The 26,002-nt window shown below is 40.5% G+C and overlaps 6 protein-coding genes across 11 annotated transcripts in view; 3 read left to right on the plus strand and 3 right to left on the minus strand.

Annotated features, from left to right (window-relative positions):
• LOC144002125 (uncharacterized) overlaps positions 1-21,156 on the plus strand; it is a 30,169-nt gene extending 9,013 nt beyond the window's left edge. Inside the window, exons 1-2 of one of the 5 annotated variants that reach the window (XM_077497073.1) lie at positions 18,069-18,162; positions 19,266-21,156. In XM_077497073.1, coding sequence (XP_077353199.1) covers positions 19,334-20,866 — 1,533 coding nt within the window. In that variant the 5' untranslated portion in view covers positions 18,069-18,162; positions 19,266-19,333 and the 3' untranslated portion in view covers positions 20,867-21,156. Of the gene's footprint in view, positions 1-18,068; positions 18,640-19,265 lie in introns of those variants that run through there. The other 4 variants (XM_077497071.1, XM_077497072.1, XM_077497074.1 and 1 more) reach the window with 4 other exon arrangements.
• LOC144002126 (uncharacterized) overlaps positions 1-26,002 on the plus strand; it is a 40,317-nt gene that overhangs the window by 8,932 nt on the left and 5,383 nt on the right. The window contains exons 1-2 of one of the 2 annotated variants that reach the window (XM_077497076.1): positions 24,588-24,658; positions 24,755-24,845. In XM_077497076.1, coding sequence (XP_077353202.1) covers positions 24,796-24,845 — 50 coding nt within the window. In that variant the 5' untranslated portion in view covers positions 24,588-24,658; positions 24,755-24,795. Of the gene's footprint in view, positions 1-24,587; positions 24,659-24,754; positions 24,846-26,002 lie in introns of those variants that run through there. The other variant, XM_077497078.1, reaches the window with a different exon arrangement.
• On the minus strand, positions 671-9,451 carry klhl8 (kelch-like family member 8). The gene is made up of 12 exons (XM_077497504.1): positions 9,270-9,451; positions 6,386-6,621; positions 5,741-5,802; positions 5,483-5,648; positions 4,940-5,260; positions 3,473-3,659; positions 3,245-3,388; positions 3,037-3,148; positions 2,462-2,630; positions 2,233-2,392; positions 1,878-2,079; positions 671-1,803 (listed from the first exon to the last, which is right to left on the minus strand). Exons 2-12 carry the CDS (start codon positions 6,596-6,598, stop codon positions 1,680-1,682), a joined length of 1,860 nt encoding a protein of 619 aa, XP_077353630.1. The 5' UTR covers positions 6,599-6,621; positions 9,270-9,451; the 3' UTR covers positions 671-1,679.
• Positions 9,611-14,291, minus strand: sdad1 (SDA1 domain containing 1). Its single transcript, XM_077497503.1, has 22 exons — positions 14,080-14,291; positions 13,875-13,979; positions 13,691-13,789; positions 13,288-13,398; positions 13,136-13,207; positions 12,948-13,048; positions 12,749-12,806; positions 12,598-12,669; positions 12,389-12,490; positions 12,227-12,296; positions 12,061-12,164; positions 11,922-11,979; positions 11,615-11,673; positions 11,469-11,545; positions 11,290-11,387; positions 11,142-11,218; positions 10,786-10,909; positions 10,633-10,724; positions 10,373-10,557; positions 10,139-10,223; positions 9,891-10,052; positions 9,611-9,804 (listed from the first exon to the last, which is right to left on the minus strand). Exons 1-22 carry the CDS (start codon positions 14,167-14,169, stop codon positions 9,757-9,759), a joined length of 2,049 nt encoding a protein of 682 aa, XP_077353629.1. The 5' UTR covers positions 14,170-14,291; the 3' UTR covers positions 9,611-9,756.
• Positions 14,729-17,617, minus strand: LOC144002132 (uncharacterized). Its single transcript, XM_077497086.1, has 2 exons — positions 17,239-17,617; positions 14,729-16,371 (listed from the first exon to the last, which is right to left on the minus strand). The coding sequence occupies exons 1-2, from the start codon at positions 17,354-17,356 to the stop codon at positions 15,416-15,418; spliced, it is 1,074 nt and encodes a 357-aa protein (XP_077353212.1). The 5' UTR covers positions 17,357-17,617; the 3' UTR covers positions 14,729-15,415.
• On the plus strand, positions 21,838-25,352 carry LOC144002124 (uncharacterized). The gene is made up of 2 exons (XM_077497070.1): positions 21,838-22,219; positions 22,545-25,352. The coding sequence occupies exons 1-2, from the start codon at positions 22,096-22,098 to the stop codon at positions 24,686-24,688; spliced, it is 2,268 nt and encodes a 755-aa protein (XP_077353196.1). The 5' UTR covers positions 21,838-22,095; the 3' UTR covers positions 24,689-25,352.

Here is a 26,002-nt window from a genome sequence, read left to right on the forward strand (position 1 = left end):
TGCTTCCAACAAACAATTACGTATTTCAGTATTTTTTTTCTCTAAAAAAAAAAAATCCTTTTTCTTACCATTTGTTTTGCTGAAACTTAAAACTGCAATCTTGAAAACAAGCAATTCTCTCATATTAATTTAATTTAAACAAGCTTGAAAAAAACAAAAATGGGGAAAAATACATGTTAAAGCACTTTTTTTTTTTTTTTTTTTAGAAAATTGTAAGCCACATAAAGGGACAACTAAGACAACAGACTTCCATAATATTCCCAAATTTATTGAACCAATTACAGCAAAAGTAAAGCAATGCTACATTTAAAAAGAAATAAAACATTTTGCAGTATATAAAAACTGGTCCTATTTTAGCCTAAGACGATTCACCCCACCCCACAAAAATTGCTTCCATCAAACAATTACGTATTTCAGTATTTTTTTTCCCTCTATAAGTCCTACTTTTTTTTTTTTTTTTTTTGCTGAAGCTAAAAACTCTCATCTTGAAAACAAACAATTTTCTCATATTAATTTCTTTAATTAAAAAATAAGGTTTTGAAAAAAAAAATCTGGTTATGTTAAAGACCTTTTTTTTCTTTAAAAAAAAATTGTTAGCCATATAAAGGGACACAAATAATTACAGACAATAGACTTCCATAATATTCCCAAATTTATTGAACCAATTACAACAAAAGTACAACAACCTAAAAAACAAAACAAACAAAAAAAATTACATATTCAGGTTCAACTGTTTACCAGTGCCTTGTAGATTGTGCAGTTTTACCAAACAAGTAACCAGAAATGCTGCTCTATGTCACAACAAACTGAAATATACAACTATTCTATTTATCTTGGCAAATTCAAGAAGCACAACAAAAGTTCATAAGACCAATAATAACAGCAAAGATACAGCTATATTTGTATATTACAAAAGTGTCCATAATATATTAAAATATATATGCATCTTTATAGATCGGGACTGTCTGCAAGGAACATTGTGTGTGATTTAGCTTCTGACAGTCCAGCTATCATAATAAAACACAGAAGACACACAAAGCATTCCCTGACACCTTTAAATGTACATCTGTAAAATATAGCAATCAGCTTCAATTTAAAAACAAAACAAAACTTTTTTTCAGTCATGATTGTTCAAGCGTGATTAGGGTCGATGTTCTGTTGCGTTCACTGACCCTGGGACACAAGGCATGTTAACTTCCTTGAAAATGAGAATATTGACGCAAGCATGTGAAGGAGGTCATTTGACACTGGCCTACTTTCTTCTTTCTAGTTTCCCTTCAAAAAAAAAAAAGAATGTTAAGATTTTTTTTAAATAAATATTACATTTATGCAAAATCATACAAATGATGAGAAAATATTGCGAGTATTAGTTGGTGAAATGTTATTGGGCTTTTTATAAACATCCTCTGAGGTCATACATGTTTTTTGAATTGACTTTTCACTAAGCCACACCCCCCGTAAACACAGACTGGCCAGCGGTTCAATAGTTCTGGGCTCTGGATAAAGCTATACGGTCGTCCTCAACTAAAACTTCAATCACTCAAAAAAAAAAAAAAAAAAAATCACCAAAGTGAGGCCATGTTAGTAAAGGTCAATTGTGGATCAAATGAATGAATAAAATGGACGACATGAAAAGATGATGAGCACCAGGAGCTAAGTTGTGCGTTTCCGGCTCGCCATCACATGCAGTTGACGACGTTGCTGGATCCCTGGTCGATATCTCTGATCTGGCTGACGTGCGACGAGCAAACGGCCACGCCCGCGCCGGCTCGGCAGTGCGCCACGGAGCCCACCAGCTCCCACCTGAAAGGGGAGGGCGGGGCGTTACGGCGTCCGTTCCATCCAATCAGGGATGAAACCCTTGGCGTGCATCTCACCTGTTCATGCGTGGCTCGAAGGCCTCCACCGTGTTCAAGTAGATGTTGCCGTTGTGCCCGCCCACTGCGAACACGCGGCTCATCACCGTGGCGACGCCCACGCCGCCGCGCGGGGTGGTCATCTCCGACACGTACTCCCAGCGGTTGGCCCGCGGGTCGAAACGCTCCACGGAGCTCAGCGGCGAGTTGTCGTCGAAGCCGCCTGGAGCGCACGTGCAAAGGGGTGGAGTTTGAAAAGGTCAGACAAGGGTGCGAGGATACGTTCCACATGTTATACAACGATTACCAGATAGTATTACAAAGTACAACTGTCGCACTGTCTGTAATAACAAAATGGTCACAAATGACCATTTACCGACGACGTAGAGGCATCCGTTGAGCTTGCTGACCCCGTTGCCGGCGCGCCGCTGGCCCATCTCGTTGACTTCAGTCCACTTGTTGAGGTGCGGGTCGAATCGCTCCACGCTCGACAGTGAAGCCCTGCCGTCGTTGCCGCCCACCGCGTACACGAAAGTCTGGCGGCGGGAAGACACAAAGCGATGAAAATGAGGTAGCGCGTGTTTATCCGCATTTTGTCGTCTTACCCCCAACGCCACGGAGCCCACGCCGCCTCTGGGCGTGTTCATGTGGGCCACGGCGCTCCAGCAGTTGCTCTCGATGTCGTAGCGCTCCACGTCGTCGAAGCACGAGTTGTCGTCCAGGCCGCCGATAGCGTAGATGGGACCGCCCAGCGCGGCCAGAGCGATACCTCTCCTGTACAAATAAATACAGGCGCATTTCAGTACATTAGAATAATGTAGAAATTAGGGCTGAATGATTTTGAAAATTAAATCTTAATGCTGCATTTTTAGGATTAGAACACCCATGTAACTAGGGGCGTGTCCGTGTGGAAACCAAATAAAGAGAGGGTGAGGACAGGAATCTTCAGAGAGTGCAGGAGTGAATTGTATCAGTCAGTTCCTCTCCTCTCTCCTCACGAGTCTTGAACTGTCTTCTTTCCTTTTTGTGTCGTTTAATAGATGTCAAACAGGTAAACCTGACAGCAACATTATAAAATTCTATTCGCTTACGCCTCTATTGTGACTCAGCGTCACATCTGTATAAGATAAGCTAACTTAGCATTTAGCATGATTACAAACAATTGATGACAGGCAAGTACCTCTTGGTGTTCATGGAGGCTTTCATCATCCACTTGTTGGTGAGGGGGTCAAACACCTCCATGTTGCCCAGGTGCTCGCTACCATCGTGTCCACCCACGGCGTAAACCTTCCCTGTGCAAACACCAAAAAAAAAATAAAAATCTTAATTAGTAGTAATTCTATCGCTAAACAAATTTTCTTTCAACTTGTTTTTCTAACAGCTTTTACCTCCTACTGAAATGACACCAACATGCCGCCGTCTGCTGTTCATCTCAGGGCCCTGAAACCAGCTGTTCTTACTAATGGAGTAGCACTCGATACTGCGAAATGGGTCACCAGAACCCCCACGACCTCCCACGCAGAACAGAACCCCTAAGGAAGCAATGGCGTTTACTTTGAAAACTGGCGCTAAAAGCAAAAAAAAAAAAAAGATACACGGAAGAGCGCGGCAAGCACCTGCGGTGTGTTTTCGGGGCACGGTTCGGACCGAGTACTCGAAGTCGGGCACAAGCTTGTTGCTGAGGTGCAGGTGGTAGTTGCGGGCCTCGTCCATCAGGTCGCGGCAGCTCAGGTTGCCTTTGATCATCTCGTCCTTGGCCACCGTGCCGGTCAGGAAGTCTACGGGGAGCAGCGGCAGGCGCACCTGGAGAACAACCGCACAAACGACGCGGCAATGAGTTGTCATAAAACTGTCAACACACATATATTTGACGCACTTGTCTAACTAAACCTCTATTTTTTTAAATTAATATTGCATTTGTGAAATATAAATGAAGCAGCAAAATCCACCATTTTTTATCCATTTCAGGGGTGGCCATTTTGTCACTGTCATATGAAAATGACATTACAGTGTTCCGTTGTTTATCGCGGGTTCATCTTTCGCGGCCTTTATAATAAACTAAAAATCATACCAAAACAACAACAACAAACATAACGAAAAAATATATATACTGTGCTGTGTAAGTAAATAAAAACAAACATACTTTTAATGGAAAAAGAACGTATATGATGAATGAAAAAGCATGTATGACAAAGTAAAATCAATACCAAAACGAAAAAAAAAAGCCCATAATAAACTAAAAATATATATATATAATTAAGGGAATTATTTTTTATTTTTTTAAATTAATGCAGATTTCCATTATTGCGGGTAATTTTTGGAACATAACACCCGCGATAAACGAGGGAACACTACACTTTTTCAGGGCTCATGGAATAGTGGGGAACGTGGATTTTGGTACTTAATTCATATTCCACCATTGCAGTAATAATCAGAATGCCTTGTTTAGACTAGTGGCGGTGTATTGAACATATTATTGTAAAGGAAATTTTGGGAGTGGCATCCCTTTCCACTCATTTGCTCGCAAAAACGTTCTATTTAAATTTCGACATGGTCCCAAAAACCTATTTATACGTTTTGTTTTTTTTATGCTAGATCTTACAGAAGGCTTTGCTGCAGCCTCTGACCTGAAGAGGTCACTTAAAGCAATGGTAGTTATTACAAAAAAATGGCCAGCAGGTGGCAGCAGAGTATAAGAGATCAACCAGGGCCACTTTGCAACAAGTTCTTTTCCTCAGTGTTTTGAACAGATTTGTGAATAATGATGAAACTTAGCTTTATTCTAATGCTAATTGCTGCAAAACAGATACAAATATACTTTTTTTTTCCTGATGAAAGAAGAGACTCATCTTTCGTTTGGTACGTTCCATGTTTTTATTGCAATAGAACACAAAATTCTGAGGGCCTTGCAAAATCAGTCAAAATCCAGTAAAACGTTTGCTTCAGTGAAAATGGCTGGTAGTGAATGGGTTAATGGTGGAAAAAAGTTTTCATGTGATTTAAGTTCATTTCAATTTTGTAATAAGGCAGAAATCTTACATTACAAATGACAAATCACTCCAAGTGATAAAATGAGGCTTAACCTGAGAGAAGATGTGATCCAGCCAGGCGTGGTGGTGCTGCGGGTTCGCTTTGAGCCACTTGACGGCCGCCTTGTACACCTGCGTCTCCGAGTGGATGTGGAGCTCGCTGGAGGCCAGCAGCGTGCGCAGGTGCTGCGGCGACACGCACGTGAAGTCCTCGCACTCCACCACCTCGCTGAAGTGCTCGCAGGCGTAGCGGTCGGCCATGTCCATCAGGTCCACGCGGTTGTGGCTCTCGGCGAAGGTGCGCACCGCCAAGCAGTTGGTGGGGTGGAAGTGGGCCTTCATGTACTCGCAGCACGCCCGCGCCACCAGCTCCACCTGCAAAATCCGATTTAGTCAGTACAAATAATGCATATTTGCTCAGCTATTAAGGCCTTCCACTAAGGAAGCAGAAGTATAAAAAAAATCACCTGCTCCCATTCAGACAGCAGAGTAACATCTTCCTGTCTGTATATCAGCGTTGTGTTCAACTAAACAAGCCTGTGAGATTTTTCAAATGTAAAATATAAAGACTGGTAAAAAATGGCCTCTACTGCTCACCTGAAGGATGCAGGCGGCATAAAGCAGAGGCTGAACGTTGTCTACGGTGAGCGTTAGCTTGGAGGAATAGGCAAAGTGGACCAGATCCTGGATGGCGTCGCCATCAAAGTCCTTGATCTCAATCAGTTTCTGCTTGGCCTCTGTCATTTCTGACAGAAACATGGCCCTGAGGGATGAACAGATTGCTTAGCTAGCTTTTTTTTTTTTTTTTTTTAAATACACATCTGTAAACGTTTGTCTATGAACAAGCGTGCACACCTGAAGTAGGGGATAACGCAGGCCAACACAAGCTTGTGACATGGTATCAGCCTGCTTCCGACCTACATACAAAAACAAGTTCACACAATGTACACAATGTCAAACATTTAATAAGGAAAATTACGGTGGCCCTGTAGTGCAACCTTGGTGGTAACCTTTTTTGGTGTTTTGTTCCGGTTTTTGCGTTTGTGTTTTATTTGTGCTTTTTGATTTGCTTTTTTTTTTTGATTGCTTTTTGTTGTTTTGTTTCGTATTAACTTTTCCTTTTATTTTTTTATTTATTTATTTATTTTTATTTATTTGGTTTGCTGTTGTGTCAGTTTTTGTGTTTTGCACTTCAGGACCACCGTAGAAAAGCATTGAGTGCTGTTTATGACGCAATAAATATCATGTTGGAGGCTTTTTTTTTTAGACATTAGTAAACATTTATAAAATATGAACTCTTCTATTTTATATTTAGAAATCCATGTGTAATACTCTGGGATGATTTTGGATTTTTTACCATTAAAAAACAACAACTCAAAAGTGTTGCATTTACGGGATTTTACGATAGCCTTAAAGCCGAAGTCAAGTCACTTTAAATCGGACTAAGGCACTCTGACTTTCCGTGTAAATTCAGCCTGAAATATTTCAACCATATCTCACCTTAAGTGTGACGTCGCAAAGCTCTCCCACTTGATAGAAATGTCTCAGCGAGTTGTGGAAGTCCTTCCACGCCTCGTGGGCCTCAAACACAAATGAGCCGTCTGACTCGCAGTTAACTTTTGACGACTTGGCGGCGGCGGCGGCGGCAGTGGGGCGCTTCTCCTTGGGCTTGGGCTGCTTGGCATGCTCCGGCACCACGTCCCCAGGTGCCATGGCAGATTTACAGGACACAACACCTGGACAGAAAGGTCATGTGTTCAGGGACATAGTCATACCCGAAATTATGAATTTAATTAGTTCCATGACTAAGCTCATAGCTTAAAACTGGCATTATACCAGATGTACTTTGTTGCTGCTCTGCATGCTAGTAAACATGCTGTATGCTACATACAAAATGCAAACCTGACAATAAAAAAGCAACTATTAATTGGAAAAAATAAATAAATTGATCATTACTCTACTGTCACTTATCTAGGTTACATTTGATGAAGAAAAAAGCACAATGATAAAATATTGCTTAAGTAATTCCGAACTAAATAAATTAAAAACATTAAAAAAAAAAGTTTTGTGAGCAATGCAGACTTTCTTCTCCAGCAAGAAAAAAAAAAATCCCACAAGCATCAACAAATCAACAAAAGCTGAATATTTAGCTGGGGATCTTCCCTGCCAGCTGAGCAAGTTTGGTCAGTATCACCTCCCCCAACTCTGATTCCTCTTATTTTCACTTCCTTTTTACTCACCCTACTGGTTGCAAGCAAAAGTTGAAGGATAAATGGCAAGACACGATCACAATGCTTGCAAACCGAACCATTTTTATTTTTATTTTTTAAATCCAGCACTAACAAAAGAAGGTTAATTTTTTTTAATTTTTTTTTTTAATGAAATCCTACCTGTGGGGGTCGGTGGTAATCAGACCAGTCGGCTTTTTAGCAGACTGATAACACGAGCATGAAGCAAATTGAGGTATGAAAAAAATAAAAATAAAAGCCTACTGGCACAGCTTCGCCCACACACCTTATAGACAGATGATGCACTGACTTCCTTTCTGAGCTGAATAGACCAGAGTATCGATGCAGCCTCATTGTAAGTCTGTTCAGGTTTAGCCACGATATTTATATTAACAAAAAAATAAAATAAAAAAAATAGAAAGAAAGAAAGAAAGAAAGAAAGAAAGAAAGAAGGAAAGAAAGAAGGAAAGAAAAAAACAATTCACAGCTTGGTTTTACTTAATTTGGACAGCTTGAGCGGAAAATAAAGCACAAATCAGTTGGGATTTAAAGATGAAAACAGCCTCAGACTATGTTGTATTATTTATTGAGAGAAAAAAAGATGCTGGTGAATTATTTAACAGCAGCTGAACTCAACCTCAAAATCTTGCACAAAAAGAGCCATTTCTTTCAATCATCATTCTACATTTGAAGGCCAGGGCAAAAAAATAAAATAAAAAATCCAAACAGGGATTATCTGTGGGCCGTCATGAGCCTTCAGTTGGAATCTTTAATAACCTCCCTCACAACCGAAACTGATTCATGTAAAGTTAAAGACAGTAGGAAAATTATACAGCTCGTAATGCAGTGTCAGTTTCCATCATACACGTGCACTAAAATTTAACTGTGTTATATGATATCCAAAGGTGGATAATGGGCAACGTTTTACCTGTTACATTCACTTCAATGTAATTGCGTGTGTTTAAGTCAAGTCAGAACGTTTCCTTTAAAATAAAATTGTCTATGTGGACCAACTAGTCTAAACACAACATTGTAGTTAATACTGCATCTGTGGAATTGACTTCAGTAGCAAAATCTACCTGCTTTTTATTGAGCTCATAGGCCCACCATTTTGCTACTTGGTGTCTACTGAAAAGGACATCAGTTGATCAGGGCTCAGGTAATAACCAATCACGGCTCAGCTTGCAAGTGTCACATGACCAAACTGAAAATATAGCATAACTCGCACACAGTGCCACTGTGCTTTAACTTTAGATGATCTGTCACACGTTGACAGTGTTATTGTCTTATTTTGCTAGCTACACTTCTCAAGCATCTTATTATGAAATTTCCCCCACTGGTTCAGCTCAATGGCCTCCAAAAGAACCAAAGAAACGACTTTTGTCATTTTTACTTTTTATGTCAAACTCAATAGGTAATAAAGGCATTTGTATTTACAGTGCAACGTGTAAACTTAACAATATATATATTTTACCTTGTGAGGGTTTGCTGACCGTAGTTTGCTCTAAGAGAAACTTGTGGGAAAAAAGGAGGCTCCCCTTGCCCACACCATTCCTCAATGTATCAAATTTTGTTCATTTTGGGTTTGACACTGTACGTTCTACATTATTTGATTTGACACACTATGGCGACATAAAACGCACTAAACAAGCTATGCTAGCAACGTTGGACAGCTACAGACGTAGAGAACAAGCGATAGAAAACTATTTGCTAACCTTGCTTGCTCGACTACATACAAATATTTTGTTCTCGATGCATTTAACAGATAAGACTCCAGTTGGAGGCCACCTAAGTTAGTGCCAGCATACATCTTTTGAGCTGGCACAGATCACGTCAGCACTCAACGAGACGGGTTTCTTAAATCAAATGTTCCTCAAGTTATCACATAAAGGTTTTCAACGTAACTGTTAAACACGCGCAATTACATTCAATAAAAACAATATATACACACATAGAACTACTGACAGCAATTAAACCATCTTGCTAGCAACAGGAACCGTTAGCTTTTTAGCTAGCATCAACACAAGAGCTAATCTGGTCTGACAGCTCGAAGACAAAAAAAAAAGACAGCGTAACGACACACACGACATTAGCAAATCAAATGATAAGGAAAAGACGGTCAATTCGCTCACTAATACATAAATCAATTTGTTTACCTCATATCTTAGGAATGGCTGAAATGCCGGCTTTTTTCCAGGAGAAACGTTGGTTGCGATCTGGCTGCACGTTTGTTGTGATTTCACCCGGTGCATCCTGGGTAATGTAGTTTTACCACTCGTCATACCAGGAACGGCACTTTCTTGTCACTGCACTTTCGCCAAATTGTGCTTTGAAGTTCAGACCTTTCCTGGTCTTAAAACATGGATTGTTGTTCCAAGAGAAGTACTTTGATATTGTAGTTTTATATCTATCCGATTACTCTGCCAGTGACGACTTGTCATGTACTGTAAATAATTGAATGATCATATTTATGTTTACATATAAAAAAACAAACACATTTGATGGACATTAGGTAGTAATTGCACTACCAAAAATGTTTTATATCATAACAATTGACATTGATTAGAATAATGACACATTTATACGGCATCCGACACATGATTTGATGTGGTCAGAGTTCCAAGGTGACGAGCTTTCCATTCACTACTTGCGTTGCTTCTTCCTTTTTAGGAGTGCATCCCGAAGAGCAATCTGCATTAAAAGAAAAAAATATATATATAAATAAACAGTATCTGTCGAAGGACTATAAACACACCGTTTCTGCACAGTCCCCTCACTTGTTTCTCCCTGAAGGAACGTTTGCCTTTGGTTCGAACGTTGCGGCTGTGCCGCATCATCATGAAGTTCTTGGTGCGTCTCTTCTCTTTGTTGCTGGTGCTGGCGTGAGGATTTAACTTGGTCTTTTTCCTCACAAATTCCTTACGGTCCGTTCGGCCCGCCTACAGGCCGAAAGAGAAACATACGGTCAAACTTTTGTGTGTGGAAAAAAAAAATGGAAATAAAAGTGAGTGTTTGTTTTTCAAACCATTGCTGTTGCCAGGCGTGTCTCCTTGTCAGCTTTTGGTTTCTTATGGAGCTTCTCAATGTCCCTCAGGCTGAGCAGCTCCCCTCTGGGAAATCAATAAAACACATGGCACACAAGTGTCGCTGTTTGACTCCTGGCTCTGACTGACCCCTGCCAATATGTCCTTGGGCAAGACACTGGACGCCCAAATTCGCTCCCAGTTTGGCCTGGGCAGCAGCTTGTATGGCAGCAAACCTGTTGTGGTCTTCGTCGTCGCTGTCCGCCGCTTTCCTCTTCTTCCCTGGCGCAGCGTTGACCTCCTTGGCCATCTGGGCCAGTCGGATCTTCTTGAAGTCCTCTTGCGTGAGGAGCCGGCCGCTGCTTACCGCCGCCGCTTTGGCTTCCCGCTCTTCAGCTGGTAAACTCTTCAGCTTTTCGGCCTGACGCGATCGCAGTGTTAAATCGCTTTCAGTCTATTTTTTTTTTTTTTTTTAACAGACTGTCCTTAAACCTACCACTTCGGTCATGTCTTCATCAGATGAGTGGTGGACGTCCACCCACTCCCCGTCTTCATCCTCGTCGCTCACACTGGCGCTCTCCCAGCCGTCTGTTATGACAGGTGTCGTTGATTCACCTGATCCATTTTAGCACGGATGACTTCCGCTCACCTTCTTCGCCCTCTTTGACTTCCTCCTCCGCCTCCAGCACCTCCGCTCCAGGGATGTAGTCTTTAGCTCCCAGCTCGCCGTAGTCCTTCACCCTGGCCTCCGACGACGCCTCTGTGGGCCTTCCCTGTACGCAAACGCTCGCATTTAAGGGGCTTCGAATGACATAGCATTGATACGCAGTCATTAATCAATTAAAAGATGAATAACAGATTGGACCAATGAATCTTAACGCCGGAGACATTTTAGCTGATGATTTGCTTCCAACTCTACAACCCTTTTACATCTCAGTGCAGAATAATTTCTTCCAATTTGTGGAACAGACTTCTAGCAGATAGTTCAGTTCATGTTGTGCTCACCCTGTCCTTTTTGTGCAGCATTTGTGGGTTGAGATTCCTAAAAAGCTGGATGAGACCTCTTGAAGACATCATCACGTCTGGAAAGCAAAACGCACACGCTGTCAATAATTGGGGCGACGGCGGCGACGATAACGACAAAAGACCTCACTCTTGTCTTTGTGCGTCTTGTACTGGGCCAGGTCTTGTAGCAGGTCCTCATTGATTGCAAGAGGACAACGGGCCACCACCTCTTTGATGGCGTTGATCCTGAAATGACATGATGATATATTAAAGTATCTTTTTTCCTTCTCCGTTTAACCTGGATGTAGAACGTTGTCGGCTTCTCACCCCACAGTCATGACCTCGCCAGAGTTTCGATCCGTAACAAAGTTGTTGGCGATGGTGCGGATGACCGACTCGATGATCTGCGTGTGTTTGCGGGGACGTTAGCGTGAACGTTAGCCATTTTCCGACAATTCAGTTCAGTAGCGTACCTCGGGCGGGACGAGCTGGTGGGAGGACTGCGCGGCGCACAGGAGGATCTTTGTCACCTCTGCGAGACGGAACAGTCATTAGAGGTGATTTTATTTATTTATTTTTATTTTTAATTTGTCTAATAAATCAAAGCAAAAAAATAATAAACAGACCATGTGACAGCTACTTGAAAAACCGTAAGTAAAGGTAGCACCATACATTTTCAACTCCCTTACCTGACAGGGAAAAGAAATGGACCTAAATGCAAAAAAAAAAAAAAACACTACTACAACTACTACTAATAATATACAGTACGATGCTACTGACCTCTTTGGTGGGGTTGAAGGAACCTCTGGATGAACGGATAATAATTGAACAGGAAGAGCTGAAGAGGAAAAGAATAAATAAAGATTTCTGAGTTTTTAATTTGGTAATTCTTCATGAAGTCAATGTCAAAACGTCGTACCTCGTGGATCCCGACCAGTCTGGAAATGAGCTCCATCATCATGATCTTGACCTCAAAGCGCTCTTTGGAGTTTTCCAGCTGCTTCAGGAGCTTCTCTGAGAAGTCTGCCAAACATTTATGGGTTAAGCGATGACAAGCCAGATGCTGAATGGTGACGAGAGCCTACCTTGAGGATCGTAAATGAGGTGAATGGCGGAAAAGTTGAACACCTCGGCTTTCTTCTTCTTCTTGTGTTTCTGCACGCAAGGGTGTAATGTAAAAAAATAAATAAATAAAAGATACAGCAAACATAACAAGAAATTCAAGTTGAAGATCACATGGGGATTACCTTGAGGACTTTCATTGCTTTTTCCAGCTTTCTCTTGTTTTTGGAAGTTTTCTTCCCCGTGTTGAATCTTACCATCAAGTCACGTGCTGTTGGTCCCTCTGTCTGCAAGATAATGAGAAAAAAAAAAAAGTCACAAAAACAGTCTGTCCATGGATGCTGCAAATGAATTTGTTCCAAACTAAAAATTTAAGATCAATGACAGTACTTGCCTCTGATTCTGAGTCGCTGCCCTCGTTGTCTTCATCTGTGCCCAAGAAAAACTTGAGTGCGGCCACCAGGATCTGCCCGGCAACACACAAATGCGAGACTTTGTCTCCCATAACTGAATAAGAAATACAAATCAAGGTTGGCAAAACGCACCTTTGTCACGCTGGAGAAGCACGCCGTGGTGATGACGTTGACCGTTTTGGTGTCGTTCCTGTAAGCACATCAGCTTTAATTAATGATGCTTTGAGATAGGAGTTCATTTTGTTCCAACTTGTATCTCAAGGGACAACTCTAGTCAACTTTAGATAATTCATTTAATTAAAAAAAAAAAAAAAAAAAAAAAAAAACGCACCAAATGTTCCTTTTGTATAGTTCTACCATCACATCTAATGAGATCTTGGCTGCGATGGGGTTGCGGTCTCTCAGCATAGTGTACATGAAGTTCTGCAATGACTACGACACACAAGAACAAAAATATATCTACTTAACACATTGATAAATAAAAGTGCGGTAAATAGTAGAAGTGAGTCATTCCCTTACCGAGTTCACCTTGTTGTTTTTGTGCTTGGCGTTGATGTTTTTGATGTCAGCCACGATGTGCGTGTATAACGTCTGTAAAAACAAAAGACACATTTTAAATAGTACTTTATGTATTTGTCTTTTTTGTGCCTGTTTTTTTTTTCTCTGCAAACCTTGCGGAGCAGCTTGTCGTGACATCGCAGCAGTTCAAAGAAAAGTTCGAGCAGGCCGGTGGGGTCGATCAGGTCTTTGTTTCGCAAGAGAATCAAAGCCTTGCAGAAGGTCTGAACACAATGCCAAAGAATAATTCATTTAAATTTACAGTATTTGTTGTTCCCACAGAGTAGATATGTCTCTGATTATTGTTATATGCACTAACTGAATATTTTGATGCTGTGTGTGTGTTAAAGTAACAGTACACGAGTGAAATTTTATAATTACTCATTTCTGTTAGCCTGTTTATGAGAAATTCACGTTATTAGACCAGCCAACTTAGCTTAACTTAATTAGAATCCTCTCTAAGGCTTTTAATGTAAGCTAAACCAGAGACATGGATTCCAAAAATGACATGCTCACCATTCTCAAGTCTGCCTCCATGACTGTGTGGTGACTAAGTAACAACTCAGTCAGCTCTTTTGGAAAAGTAGACAAATGCTGCAGATAACAGTGGCCCACCTGATTGACAAGACAATAGCCATTTTTTTTTTTAAAGACAACTTCCAAAACAAAAAGGCTAATTTCGATTTAAATATGAAGTTACCTGAGCAAGGAACATGACAAGCTCCGCCAGCTCTTTATTGGGTTTATCTGGCTGCAGTTTAAAGATCTGCACATTGGACTGGTAGTGTCTGTACTGCTGCAAAAACTACCAAAGCCACAGTGATAACAGTTCATGTTAACAATTTGGATGTTCACAAAAATAAAAACGAGTGTTAGCTTTAGCACGGTAGCTTCTAAACACTCACCTCGTCCACGTAAGACTGCGGATCTCTCTTGATTAGATTCTGCAGTTGCGGCAAATTGTTCGGCAACTTGTTGTTTTGTCGTCCTGACATGGCGAGGATTTATGATCTATAAATCACGCAAGCACGGCTATTCACAATAGTTCTCACAAGGCAAGCGTGGCAAGTGTGCGCGCCGCCATTACTGTGTTGTCATTTGCCTGAGAAGTGACGACACATCCGCTACAAGCAATGGTCCCCGCCCACCGGGCCGTGGTCCACTTTTTCTTTTTTTTTTCTTTTTTAACGTGCATTTTTTTTTTACATATATATTTTTTAGTACACATTTTTTACAAGTACACTTTTTACAGGTACAAATCACGACTTTTAGCCGCCATTTTATTGGGTGGGAATGATGCATTTAGGTCGAGACAGCGCATGCGCATGCCGGACGCAGCCTGGCATTTCGAAGGAAGCAAAAAGAAGCCTTTTCATTCCGATTGAGGCGTTTATATGGAGCATTTTTATTCCGTCTGCCCGTTCGGATTGATACTAATCGCAATACATGGCTCCTTGTAAACCAGGGTAGTTAATGTTAATGGGCTTGTCTTCGGCATTCCGCGCCGTTCTTTCCCGAACTGACCAATCAGCTCTGACACTTATTTTTTTATATATTTTTTTATTTCAAATAGAAACATATAGGTACAATCCCAATTCAATCATTTTCCAAATGCACAAGCACCATCAAACAAACAATAGAACATTGGGCATTTCCATTTCAAATAAAATACAAAAGGGAAATGAAAAAAAAAAAAAAAAAAAAAAAAGATACAAGTACAGTTTTTCAATAAATTACGCCAGTATTGCTGCATTCACGGTATTCACGGCAGGAATGGATTACTTTGTTTTGGCATTTGAGCGTTAATATCACAGTTGAGTTGTATGTTAATCAGGAGCACATTTAAAATTTTCCATCCTCATCATTGTAAGAGTTTTTCCAGTCACTCATTCACACAATTTAAAATGGACAATGGACAAAGAAGATAAGATTTTCAACACTTTCCAACATTTGGCTTTTAAGTACGGTAGGTACACAGAATACAGGTAGCTAGATTATTAAAAAAAAAAAAAAAAAAAAAAAAAAAGCTGATGGAAAGCCAGTGTCATGCCGATTAGTATCAATATTAAAGATATAATTTTTCTTTTAAATCTCTATTCTCACTAGCTAACTCGTTTCTCTTAAACCAAAGCCGCATGAGTCAATCTTTGACCACATAATGCACAGGTGTTTTTGTGTGTGCGTACTTAATATTTGCTCCTAGAGAGAATATTTTGACACACAATGATCACATGTACATGGCTACTTTCCACTGTGTGCGCTGCTTATGTGATGGTTTAAATTTCCTTTTTGAGAGAACACTTGACCGCAGAAAGAGCAGGCAAAAGGTTTTTCTCCAGTGTGTGTTTTTGTGTGCGTCATTAAATTCCCCTTTGTGGAGAATTGTTTATCGCAAAAAAAGCAGGCAAAAGGTTTCTCTCCAGTGTGCGTTCTAATGTGTGCATCCAAATTCCCCTTTGTCGAGAATTTCTGATTGCAAAAGATGCAGACAAAAGGTTTCTCACCGGTGTGTGACCTTATGTGTGTTTTCAAATTCCCATTTGTAGAGAATTGTTGATCACAAAATGAGCAGGAATAAGGTTTCTCGCCAGTGTGTGTTCTTATGTGCGTGTTCAAATTCCCTTTTGTAGAGAATTGGAGCTTGCAAAAGGAGCAGGGAAACGGTATCTCTCCTGTGTGTTTTCTTATGTGCGTTTTCAAATTCCCTTTTGTCGAGAATCGTTGGTCACAAATTGAGCACGGAAAAGGTTTCTCGCCGGTGTGCGTTCTTGTGTGTGTTGTTAAGTTTGCCTTCTGAGAGAATCTTTTGCCACAATCGACGCATGCAAAAGTTTTCTCTCGAATGTGCACCGTAATATGCGTTTTCAAAAGAGACTGGGAGACAAAGGTGCGGCACGTCATATCACCATCAGACTGTTCATCATCATCAGTTTCAGGAAAGTGAGACGTTGTCGTGCCATCACTATGTAAGACCGAAGCCAAGAGGTTATCTGCTTGCGATCCTCCACCTGGTTCTTGATAAACCTCTGTTGTCATGCGTTGACTCGAGCAACTGCCTGGAGGCTTCGGCGAAAGATCGCCAGTCGAGGGCAACTTTGTGAAATCGTCCTGCTCGTGAAAGGGCGGCAAGTCCTCCTCATCGTTGTCAGGGAATTCTGGCTCCTGATGCGCAGGATGAAAACAGTTCTCACTGACGTCTACAGGACACAAGAAGACAAAAAGCACATGGTTTGGTAAAATTAAGTGAAGTTGGGTTTTCTTGTTCACATACACAGAGGAAAAAAATGTTGGTACCGCTCTGTCGAAGAGAAAAACCCACAGTGGTCACAGAAATAACTTAAATATGACAAAATAATGAATAAAAATGTAGTGAAAATTAAAGGGATACTTTAGCCATTTTCAGCAATAAAACGTTACTATTTTGTCTATAATTAATTTGACAACTTAATTATTTTTCATGTACAATTAATACCTTTAAAAACACATTTTGCCACTTGTTGTCAACTGAAAATGACATCATGTGTGCTCAAAGCTCAGGTTATGACCAACTATAGTACAAAGTATTTAATAATAATAATATGTCCTTCATTCAGATCTAGGATGTATTTGAACCCGTGACGCAGCACCTTCGGGGCAACCGATCTACGTATTGCGCCTGCGCACAATTTGTACTTGAAGCTCTCGCGCGACTCACGTCACGGCAAAATAACGCGAGGTGGCGAGTTGCCGGTCACGGCAAAACAACCACTGTGAATGGGGGGGAAATGGCGGTAAAGGGGACTGTCTTGTACGTCATACATTAACAAATAAAAATAAAAAATGATGCAGAAAACACATTTTTAAACAGCTACAAAATGACTTGGTGTGACATGATCACACAAAAATAGCGTCACGAATATGGGCGGAACCGCAACGAAAGCTAGTGCACATTTTTGGACGTTAATAATAACGTATTAAACGTAACGACATACAGTGCGTGGAGGAGGATTATATTCAACGCGATAACATGTCGGTTTGGAAATATTAAAAATTGACGAAACAAATTTGGTAAAAGGTGAACCAACCTGTTCTAACTCGAGGCTTCTTGAAAACATCGTCCAGTTGTTGAAGTTTCCGCTCGTCCTCATCTTGTTTTGTTCCACTACGTCTCTCCTTATATTTTACATTCGTTCTTGGGCGCATTTCTTTTCTACACGGAGCGATGTTGATACCCAACCCGCGTCCTTTTGTTAGCGGCTAGCAAGCTAACTTAAGCAAAGTCGATTTCAAGTTGCACAGCGACGAGTTACCGGATAGGATTATTTAAAAAATGTTTTTTTTCTGTCTCTCTCTCTCCCTCTCAATATAGTACTGGACGTACTTTGTCGAGGCTTAGTACATTCAGTTATTTTTTTTTGTGATGGGTCAAATTGTGCTCGGCTTGCATCGCGCGAACCGGATGTAAAACGCTTATCTTCTTTTACTAATTTCTATGTAGTTTACTTGGTGGTTGGTAAACCAATATTTGGTTCATTGCCGCCACCTACTGGACTGGAGTGTGAAACAATAGAACGGCAGCAAATAAAAAAAAATAAAAATACAGTAGACACTGTGTATAATATTAAAAACAAACAAACACACAAACAAAAAAATCATCTTTAAGAGCTACTTTACTGATTCTGAAGTTTGGATGTTGATGCAGTTCCAAGAGCATTCTCAACACTGACTGCAAGTTTATTGTCCCGAATTTAATTTCTCCATAAAATAATATTTGCATTCTCTTTGCTCATGCCAAGCAAAAAGAAGCAGATTTGTCGGGGAGTCTGCCGTGGTAGCTAGAATGGAGCCTGCCAGCAAATATCTTGTACACTCCTGTACAGTAGGTGGCGGTATGCACCACAAATCTGTCACGGCACCGCCAGTAACTTGAAAGAAAGAGAAGTGACCAACCGACGCGTCACGTCGGTCGGCTTCTGGGTTAAATTGTTCCTGAATTAGCACTGAACGTGGTGAGGCATTGACATAGGACGTCCCTCGCGTGTTTGGTGGACTAAAACAGCATTCCTTAAATTTTCGTGCCTACTGAAATTGTCTCGGTGCGCGTCGGAGCCTCAGCTTCTCTGCCTGTCTTCGTAGCCTAGCTTAGCTTGTACTTTAGCTTACTAGCCGCTAACAAAGAGACGCGTTTGTCGCATAGTAACGCAGAGATCAAGTGAGCGCTGTCGTATGAGAATGTGTACAAGAATGACAGGCGAGTGCGAAGAGGAGCTTCGTAGGACAAAACGGGAGAACAAACAACAACGTCAAGCACTGGACGCAGTTTTGAAGAAGAGTCGAGTTGGGTTGCGCACAGCAGGTTTCTTCACTTCTTGCTCATGTTTAGGAAATACGTTCTAACGAAAAGTTTGTTCCCGTGTTTATTTACAGGCACCGCGTGGGGTTACATTTCATTTGACATGATTAACACGTCAACTGGATTCAGAGATGTATGACGCATTTCACAAAACTAGCAGCGTTTTTATTGATTGATTGATTGATATTTAATTGTAATTGTATATCTATGCATTTATTGTAAGTAGATTTAGAAATTTAGCAGGGGTGGGTAATTCAGGTCCTTGAGTTATCAGGTGTGTTGGAGAAGGGAAACAAAACAAAACCTGCAGGACTGCAAGGAAAACGAGATTTAAATAAATTGAGAATTTTTTTATGTTAGATTTACCTGTTTGAAAGCGCTATATAAATAAACTTGAGTTGAGTTGAGTTCTACATAAATGCAACGTTCCAAGTTCCTTGAGTCTATGACAGCAGCTTGGAAGTTTTCATGTTGTGTTGGATCATAATTGACTTAAATTTGATTCCACAAAGCATGAAGTGGACGTGCTGTGATAGTAATAAACCAGACATGGAGTTGATTGATTTGTGACACCGCCTTAATTGCCGTATCCATGAAACGACAACATCAAGATCTAATTTTGACAATTGCTTTTCACTCCTCACTCCAAGCTTCAATGTTGCTCTCTTGTTGTCTTCTCAATGGGGTTGAGGAGGTTACAAATAAAAAAAAAAAAATGGAGATTTGGCTAATGTGCGCTTGCCTTCTTGTGTCTCGCAGACGTCAGCATTGGTCTTAGTCCGTCTTCCTCAGATTCTCCATCGGAGTCTCCTCACATTACAGGGGAAATGGAGGATAAAGTGCCCCCCCAAATCAAAGAGGAGGAGGAAGAGTTCTTTCACATTAAAGAGGAAGCGGAGGATAACGTGCCCCTCCAAATCAAAGAGGAGGAGGAGGAAGAGTTCCTGCACGTTAAAGAGGAAGAGCAGGATGGTGATATCATCAAGGTCCAATTGATTGAAGTCCCTTTGAAGACAGAAGATGAAGGTCAAAGTGCGGAGAGCAGAGCAGAGCCTCCAAGCAGCAGCTCAAGTCAACATATGACAACAGAAGGTGATGGAGTATCCCAAGCAGACAGACTCATAGCTCCACTATCAGATAGTGATGACACATCCTCACACTCTCATGATGATGATGATGATGATGATGATGATGATGATGATGATGAGCAGTCCGAAGGTGATATGACATGTCTGACTGACGATAAACGCTGGAAATATTCTCAGTGTGGGAAAACGTTTGGTAATGAGAGCCATTTGCAGAGTCACATGAATAGCCACACCAGTGAGAAACCTTTTGCCTGCTCAGTGTGTGGTCAAACATTCTCTCGTAAACACTCGCTGAAAACACACGCGAGAACGCACACTGGAGAAAAACCTTTTGCCTGCTCAGTTTGTGGTCAAACGTTCTCTCGTAGACATGTTTTGACAGTACACAAAAGAAAGCACACTGGAGAGAAGCCTTTTGCTTGTTCCGTTTGTGGTCAAACATTCTCTGTTAATGGGAGTTTGCAGAGACACATGAGAACACATAATGGGGAGGAACCTTTTTCCTGCTCCGTTTGTGGTCAAGGATTCCCCGAAATGGAACAATTAGGGATGCACAACAGAACCCACACTGGCGAAAAATGTTTAACATGCTCACTTTGTGGTCAAAGTTTTAATCAGAGGGGAGCTTTAATATGTCACATCAGAACACACACTGGCGAGAAACCGTTTGTGTGTTCAATTTGTGGCCAAAAATTCTCTCATAAGCGAAACCTAAGAAGCCACGTGAGAACCCACACTGGAGATAAACCTTTTGTCTGCCTAGTTTGTGGTCAAACGTTCTCCCGTAAACAAGCTCTGACAACGCATTCGAGAAAACACACTGGAGAGAAACCATTTGCCTGCTCGGTTTGTGGTCAAAGATTTTCCCGTAGACATGTTTTGATAGCGCACACAAGAACACACAGTGGAGAGAAACCTTTTGCCTGTTCAGTTTGTGGTCAAACATTCTCTAAAAAAGGATCCATTAATAGTCACATGAGAACGCACACTGGTGAGAAACCTTTCGCTTGCTCAGTTTGTGGCCAAAGATTCTCTCTGAAGGGAAACTTAACAAGTCACACAAGAACACACACCGGTGAGAAACCTTTTACCTGCTCAGTTTGTGGTAAAAGATTTTCTCAGAAGGCAACCTTAACGTGTCACACGAGAACACATACCGGAGATAAGCCTTACGCTTGCTCAGACTGTGGTCAACGATTCTACCAGAAGGGTAACTATAGGAGACACAAGTGTATTGGTGACAATAGAGGTGATAAACAAAACATTAAATGAAAATGTAGATATATGTCAAGTCATTGAATCAATAGCAACTGTTGTGCTCCTGGAAGACATTCCACCTATCATCTGAGCAGGCTTCATCAGCTCATGTACAAAAGCTTGATAGGACAGCTTGAATCTCAGGCGAGAACTGTGTAGCCTGTGCATGTGAAGCATCAACATTTACGTATTCTATCTATCTTGTATTTGATCTATCTTCTTGTATTCTGTGTACCCAAGTCTTGTGAATTAGCACTTGTTTTAAAACCTTTAAAATAATATGTCTGCTTTATCCAATGATTTTGTTTTGTGTATATCAAATGAGTACATGATTGATTGCTTGATTGAAATAGATAAATATTTATGAATTAAAATAAAATGATTACATTCTAAAATAATTATCACTGAATATTTTTCTTTGGCTTCGATACTTGACTTACATGTATAAATTGCTTGCTGACGTTTAGAGGAGGAAACTTATGAATGTCATTTTGGGTTATTTTGTAAAGCGTGGTAAAGATAAACTAAACACAAGGGAAGGTGGAATAATTTAATAATTTGTGTAAACTCTTATGGTATTTGGTTTCGATTCTATTTTTCTTATGATCCTCGTTTTAAATTGTCTGAGTTCTTAGATATTTTTTTTAAAATATTTTTATTTTATTTATTTGTTATTTAAAATTTGTTATAACTGGAGGAAACACTGGATAACAGACGAGCGTGTCTGTTAGCCTGGTCGGGAGCTAGCTAACTTCACAGAATATAATCTCCATGGTAATTTAGGTACCTCCACTTTCGTGGAACCAAATCACGGCCAAATTAATCCAGGATAGTCGATAATTCCCGTTTTAATCCACTCTAGGTTTTATGAAATCGCTCCCAAGTTGAGCGTTTTGTTTTTGTGCTTCGAGGTTTTGGGTCATGAGGTTTGTCTAAGTGGACTTTCCGTAGATTGCACGTGACAAGATATTGGACCTTTTTTTTTTTTTTTGGTCGTCACACGCGCCTCACTCACTAATTCGTCTACAATTCGTACTGAACGTACTCAAACGTTGACCCACGGATTGTCCTTCGCTACTTTATTGAAGTCAAACATAATTGTTTAATTTCCTGTCCTGCTAATTATAGTCGTCTCAGTGCTCGTCGAAACGGCTCGGCCTCGCTTTGCTTAGCTTGCTAGCTGCTAACAAGGGACACGTGTTTGCTCACCGGAGATCAAATGTGATCCTGAATATTTTGTGGAAATGTGCGCAAAAATTAAAGTCGAGTACGAAGAAGAGCTTTGTGGAGCACAAGAAGAGAACGAGCGACAACGTCAACTGCTGGACGCGATTTGCAAGCAGCCTCGAGTTGTGTTGAAGACAGAAGGTTTGTAACTTGTTCAGTCAAAACTTTCTAACTTCTAGCGGAATCTTCATCCAAGTACTACATGGGACGTGACGTTTAATTAATATAGGTGGTTATTTTGCATTAACTCTCCTGCTAGCGTTATTTTGCCGTAACAGCTCTGACTGGCAGTTGTTTTTTTTTTGTTTTTTTTTTGCTGGCTCAAATTGAGGCAGAGGTGGTACCATCCTGACTATGGGTGGCTACCGATACCAGGTATTGGTGCCAATATCAGTCTTATTAGGTATTATTCATTTAGTCACAACAGACTGACTTTACCAAATCATGTGTGTCTTGTTTCCCGCAGACATCAGTGAAATATGCCTTCATCCTGAGGGGCAGGAGACGGCGTTTCCTGGTGTTAAAAAGGAGGAGGACTTGGAGCCTCTTCAAATGAAAGAAGAGGAGCAGCCACAGCCCCGCAACATAAAAAAGGAGGAGACACTGCCGCCAGACATCAAAGAGGAGGATTTCACAGAGTTGCCCGTGACTGGTGACCATTTGAAGACTGAAGATGACTGTCAATATGAAGCGAACAAATGGGTGGTGCCTCCAAGCAGCAGCTCAAGTCAACACATGACAACAGAAATTGATGGCAAGCAGTGTGGAGAATCACAGGCAGACAGCCGGTTAGCTCCAACGTCAGATGGTGACGGCACACATCATACTGATAACAATGAGCAATCTGAAGGTGATATGACATGTCACACTGACATCAAACATTGGAAATGTTCTCAATGTGGAAAAACTTTTGGCTGCAAGTCTAAATTGAAAAGTCATAAGATTGTCCACACTGGTGAGAAAACCTTTGCCTGCTCAGTTTGTGGTCAAAGTTTCTCTGACAAGGGAAGCTTAAAAACACACATAAGAACCCACACTGCTAAGAAACCTTTTGTCTGCACACATTGTGGAAGAAAATTCAGTCACAATGGACACTTGACTATGCACGTCAGAACCCACACTGGTGAGAAACCTTTTGCCTGCTCGTTATGTGATAAAACATTTGCTCGCAATTCACACCTAAAATTGCACACAAGAACACACACTGGTGACAAACCTATTACCTGCACAGATTGTGGGCTAAAATTCAATCACAAAGCAGCCTTAAATGTACATGTACGAACACACACTGGTGAGAAGCCTTTTGCCTGCTCATATTGTGGTAGAAAATTCAGACACAAAGGAAGCTTAAAAGTACATATAAGAAGACACACTGGTGAGAAACCTTTTGCCTGCTCAGATTGTGGACAAAAATTCACTCACAGAGTAACCTTAAAGATACATGTAAAAACACACACCGGTGAACAATCTTTTGCCTGCTCAGTTTGTGGACAAAAATTCACTCAGATTGCAAACTTGCAAAAACACACAAGAACCCACACTCAAAAGAAGCCTTTTGAATGCTCAGATTGCGGACAAAAATTCACTTACAAAGGAAGCTTAAAGGCACATGGAAGAAGACACACTGGTGAGAAACCTTTTACCTGCTCAGATTGTGGACAAAAATTTGCTCACAAAAGAACCTTAAATGTACATGTAAGAACACACACTGGTGAGAAACCTTTTTCCTGCTCAGTTTGTGGACAGAAATTCAGAAAGGATGCATACTTGAAAATGCACACAAGAACCCACGCTGGTGAAAAACATTTTACCTGCTTAGATTGTGGAGAAAAATTCACTCAGATTGAAAACTTGAAAATACACACAAGAACGCACGCTGGTGAAAAACGTTTTACCTGCTTAGATTGTGGAGAAAAATTCACTCAGATTGAAAACTTGAAAATACACACAAGAACGCACACTGGTGAAAAACGTTTTACCTGCTTAGATTGTGGACAAAAATTCACTCAGATTGCAAGCTTGAAAGAACACAAAAGAACACACGCCGGGGAGAAACCTTTTTCCTGCTCAGTTTGTGGACAGAAATTCAGAAAGGATGCATACTTGAAAATGCACACAAGAACCCACGCTGGTGAAAAACCTTTTACCTGCTTAGATTGTGGAGAAAAATTCACTCAGATTGAAAACTTGAAAATACACACAAGAACGCACACTGGTGAAAAACGTTTTACCTGCTTAGATTGTGGACAAAAATTCACTCAGATTGCAAGCTTGAAAGAACACAAAAGAACACACGCCGGGGAGAAACCTTTTTCCTGCTCAGTTTGTGGACAGAAATTCAGAAAGGATGCATACTTGAAAATGCACACAAGAACCCACGCTGGTGAAAAACCTTTTACCTGCTTAGATTGTGGAGAAAAATTCACTCAGATTGAAAACTTAAAAATACACACAAGAACGCACGCTGGTGAAAGACGTTTTACCTGCTTAGATTGTGGACAAAAATTCACTCAGATTGCAAGCTTGAAAGAACACAAAAGAACACACGCCGGGGAGAAACCTTTGCCTGCTCAGTTTGTGGTAAAAAATTTACTCGGATGGAACACTTAAAAGTACATGTAAGAACACACACTAATATTCCACATGAGAACCCACACGCAACTCTGATACCAACAGGCAATGGAGTATGACTTTGGAGTGAACCGGTCCCTCGGTGGATGGCTGTCAAAAGACAAGTGACATACAAGGAGATTCCTGTCGACGTTAGGTGAGCCAAGCGAACTTCCCCAAATCATGTTTTGTTTTTTTTTGTTTTTTTTTATCTGTTAGCAATTGAAATCGCTAAAGAATTTGAGAAACTATGGCAGTGCTATTGCCTCTTGTTAAGGAGAGCCAAAAAGGCACCCAATTTCTCAATTTTGCCAACTTGCTTGAGTTGTTTCAACTATTGTGGAACGAGATTGGCCACTTGACTTTTCCACCTAAACAGAATCTTACACTTCATAGCCGTTTTGCCCTGACTTTTGTGTTTTAACTGAGTTTAGTACTTTATCATTGACTCTGGAATGGATTAATGTTATCTTACTAATGAGTAAGTACATGCATTCAATTCTAAAATTTCTGCTTAGCTAAACCTCTACTGATTATCTTTCTTTTTCTTTTACTTTATAAAATCCACGTTCTATTTTTATGCTTTGCTGTGTGATCAGAGGTACTCAACTTTAGATTTAAGAATGATTTAAGGAACCTTAAGAGTTGTAATAGCCTCATTTTGTATAGCCTTCTTGAGAACTAATCCTATGTAGTTTCGATGTATTTTTTTTTTTTTCTAAATTGTTAATAAATATCCAAAATTGTATTCTTTCTCTTTTGGTTATTTCTAACTTGTTTATCAGCAGTACTAGATTGAATTAGTATTAGACTGAAGAAATTAGAGACTGGATTTAAAAAAAAATAAAAAATGTAGAAAATTAAATCACTATAAATGAAATGTACAAAATATATGAAATGATACAGTTTACTTCAAGTAAAACTAACCCATTTAAACAAAAAAAAAAAACTTTATTGCAATTTACAGGACAATCATGCCAACAGTAAAGTTTTTCTTTGCATGAATCAAAACAATATAGGGAGATGGCCAGAAGGAACGTTGTGTATGGATCCATCAATACAAATATGATTTAACATCACAAAAGTGAAATGATGATCAATAATAGAATTACAAAAACATCAATAATAATCCATTTATGGACATCAACCAAAAACGAATGTACGAACCGTCATGAGAAAATCCAGTTTTGTCCTAGTGGTTTTGCCGTAGTTGGCTGGCAAAGATGGCCGACATGCTGCGCATGCGCATCGCAGATGGAGCTTCGAAAATATCCTTCCGCGTTCGTCCTCCGAGTGCTTGACTAAAGCTTTATC

Source organism: Festucalex cinctus, chromosome 15 (genome assembly GCF_051991245.1).
Source record: "Festucalex cinctus isolate MCC-2025b chromosome 15, RoL_Fcin_1.0, whole genome shotgun sequence".
Classification (NCBI taxonomy): Eukaryota; Metazoa; Chordata; class Actinopteri; order Syngnathiformes; family Syngnathidae; genus Festucalex; species Festucalex cinctus.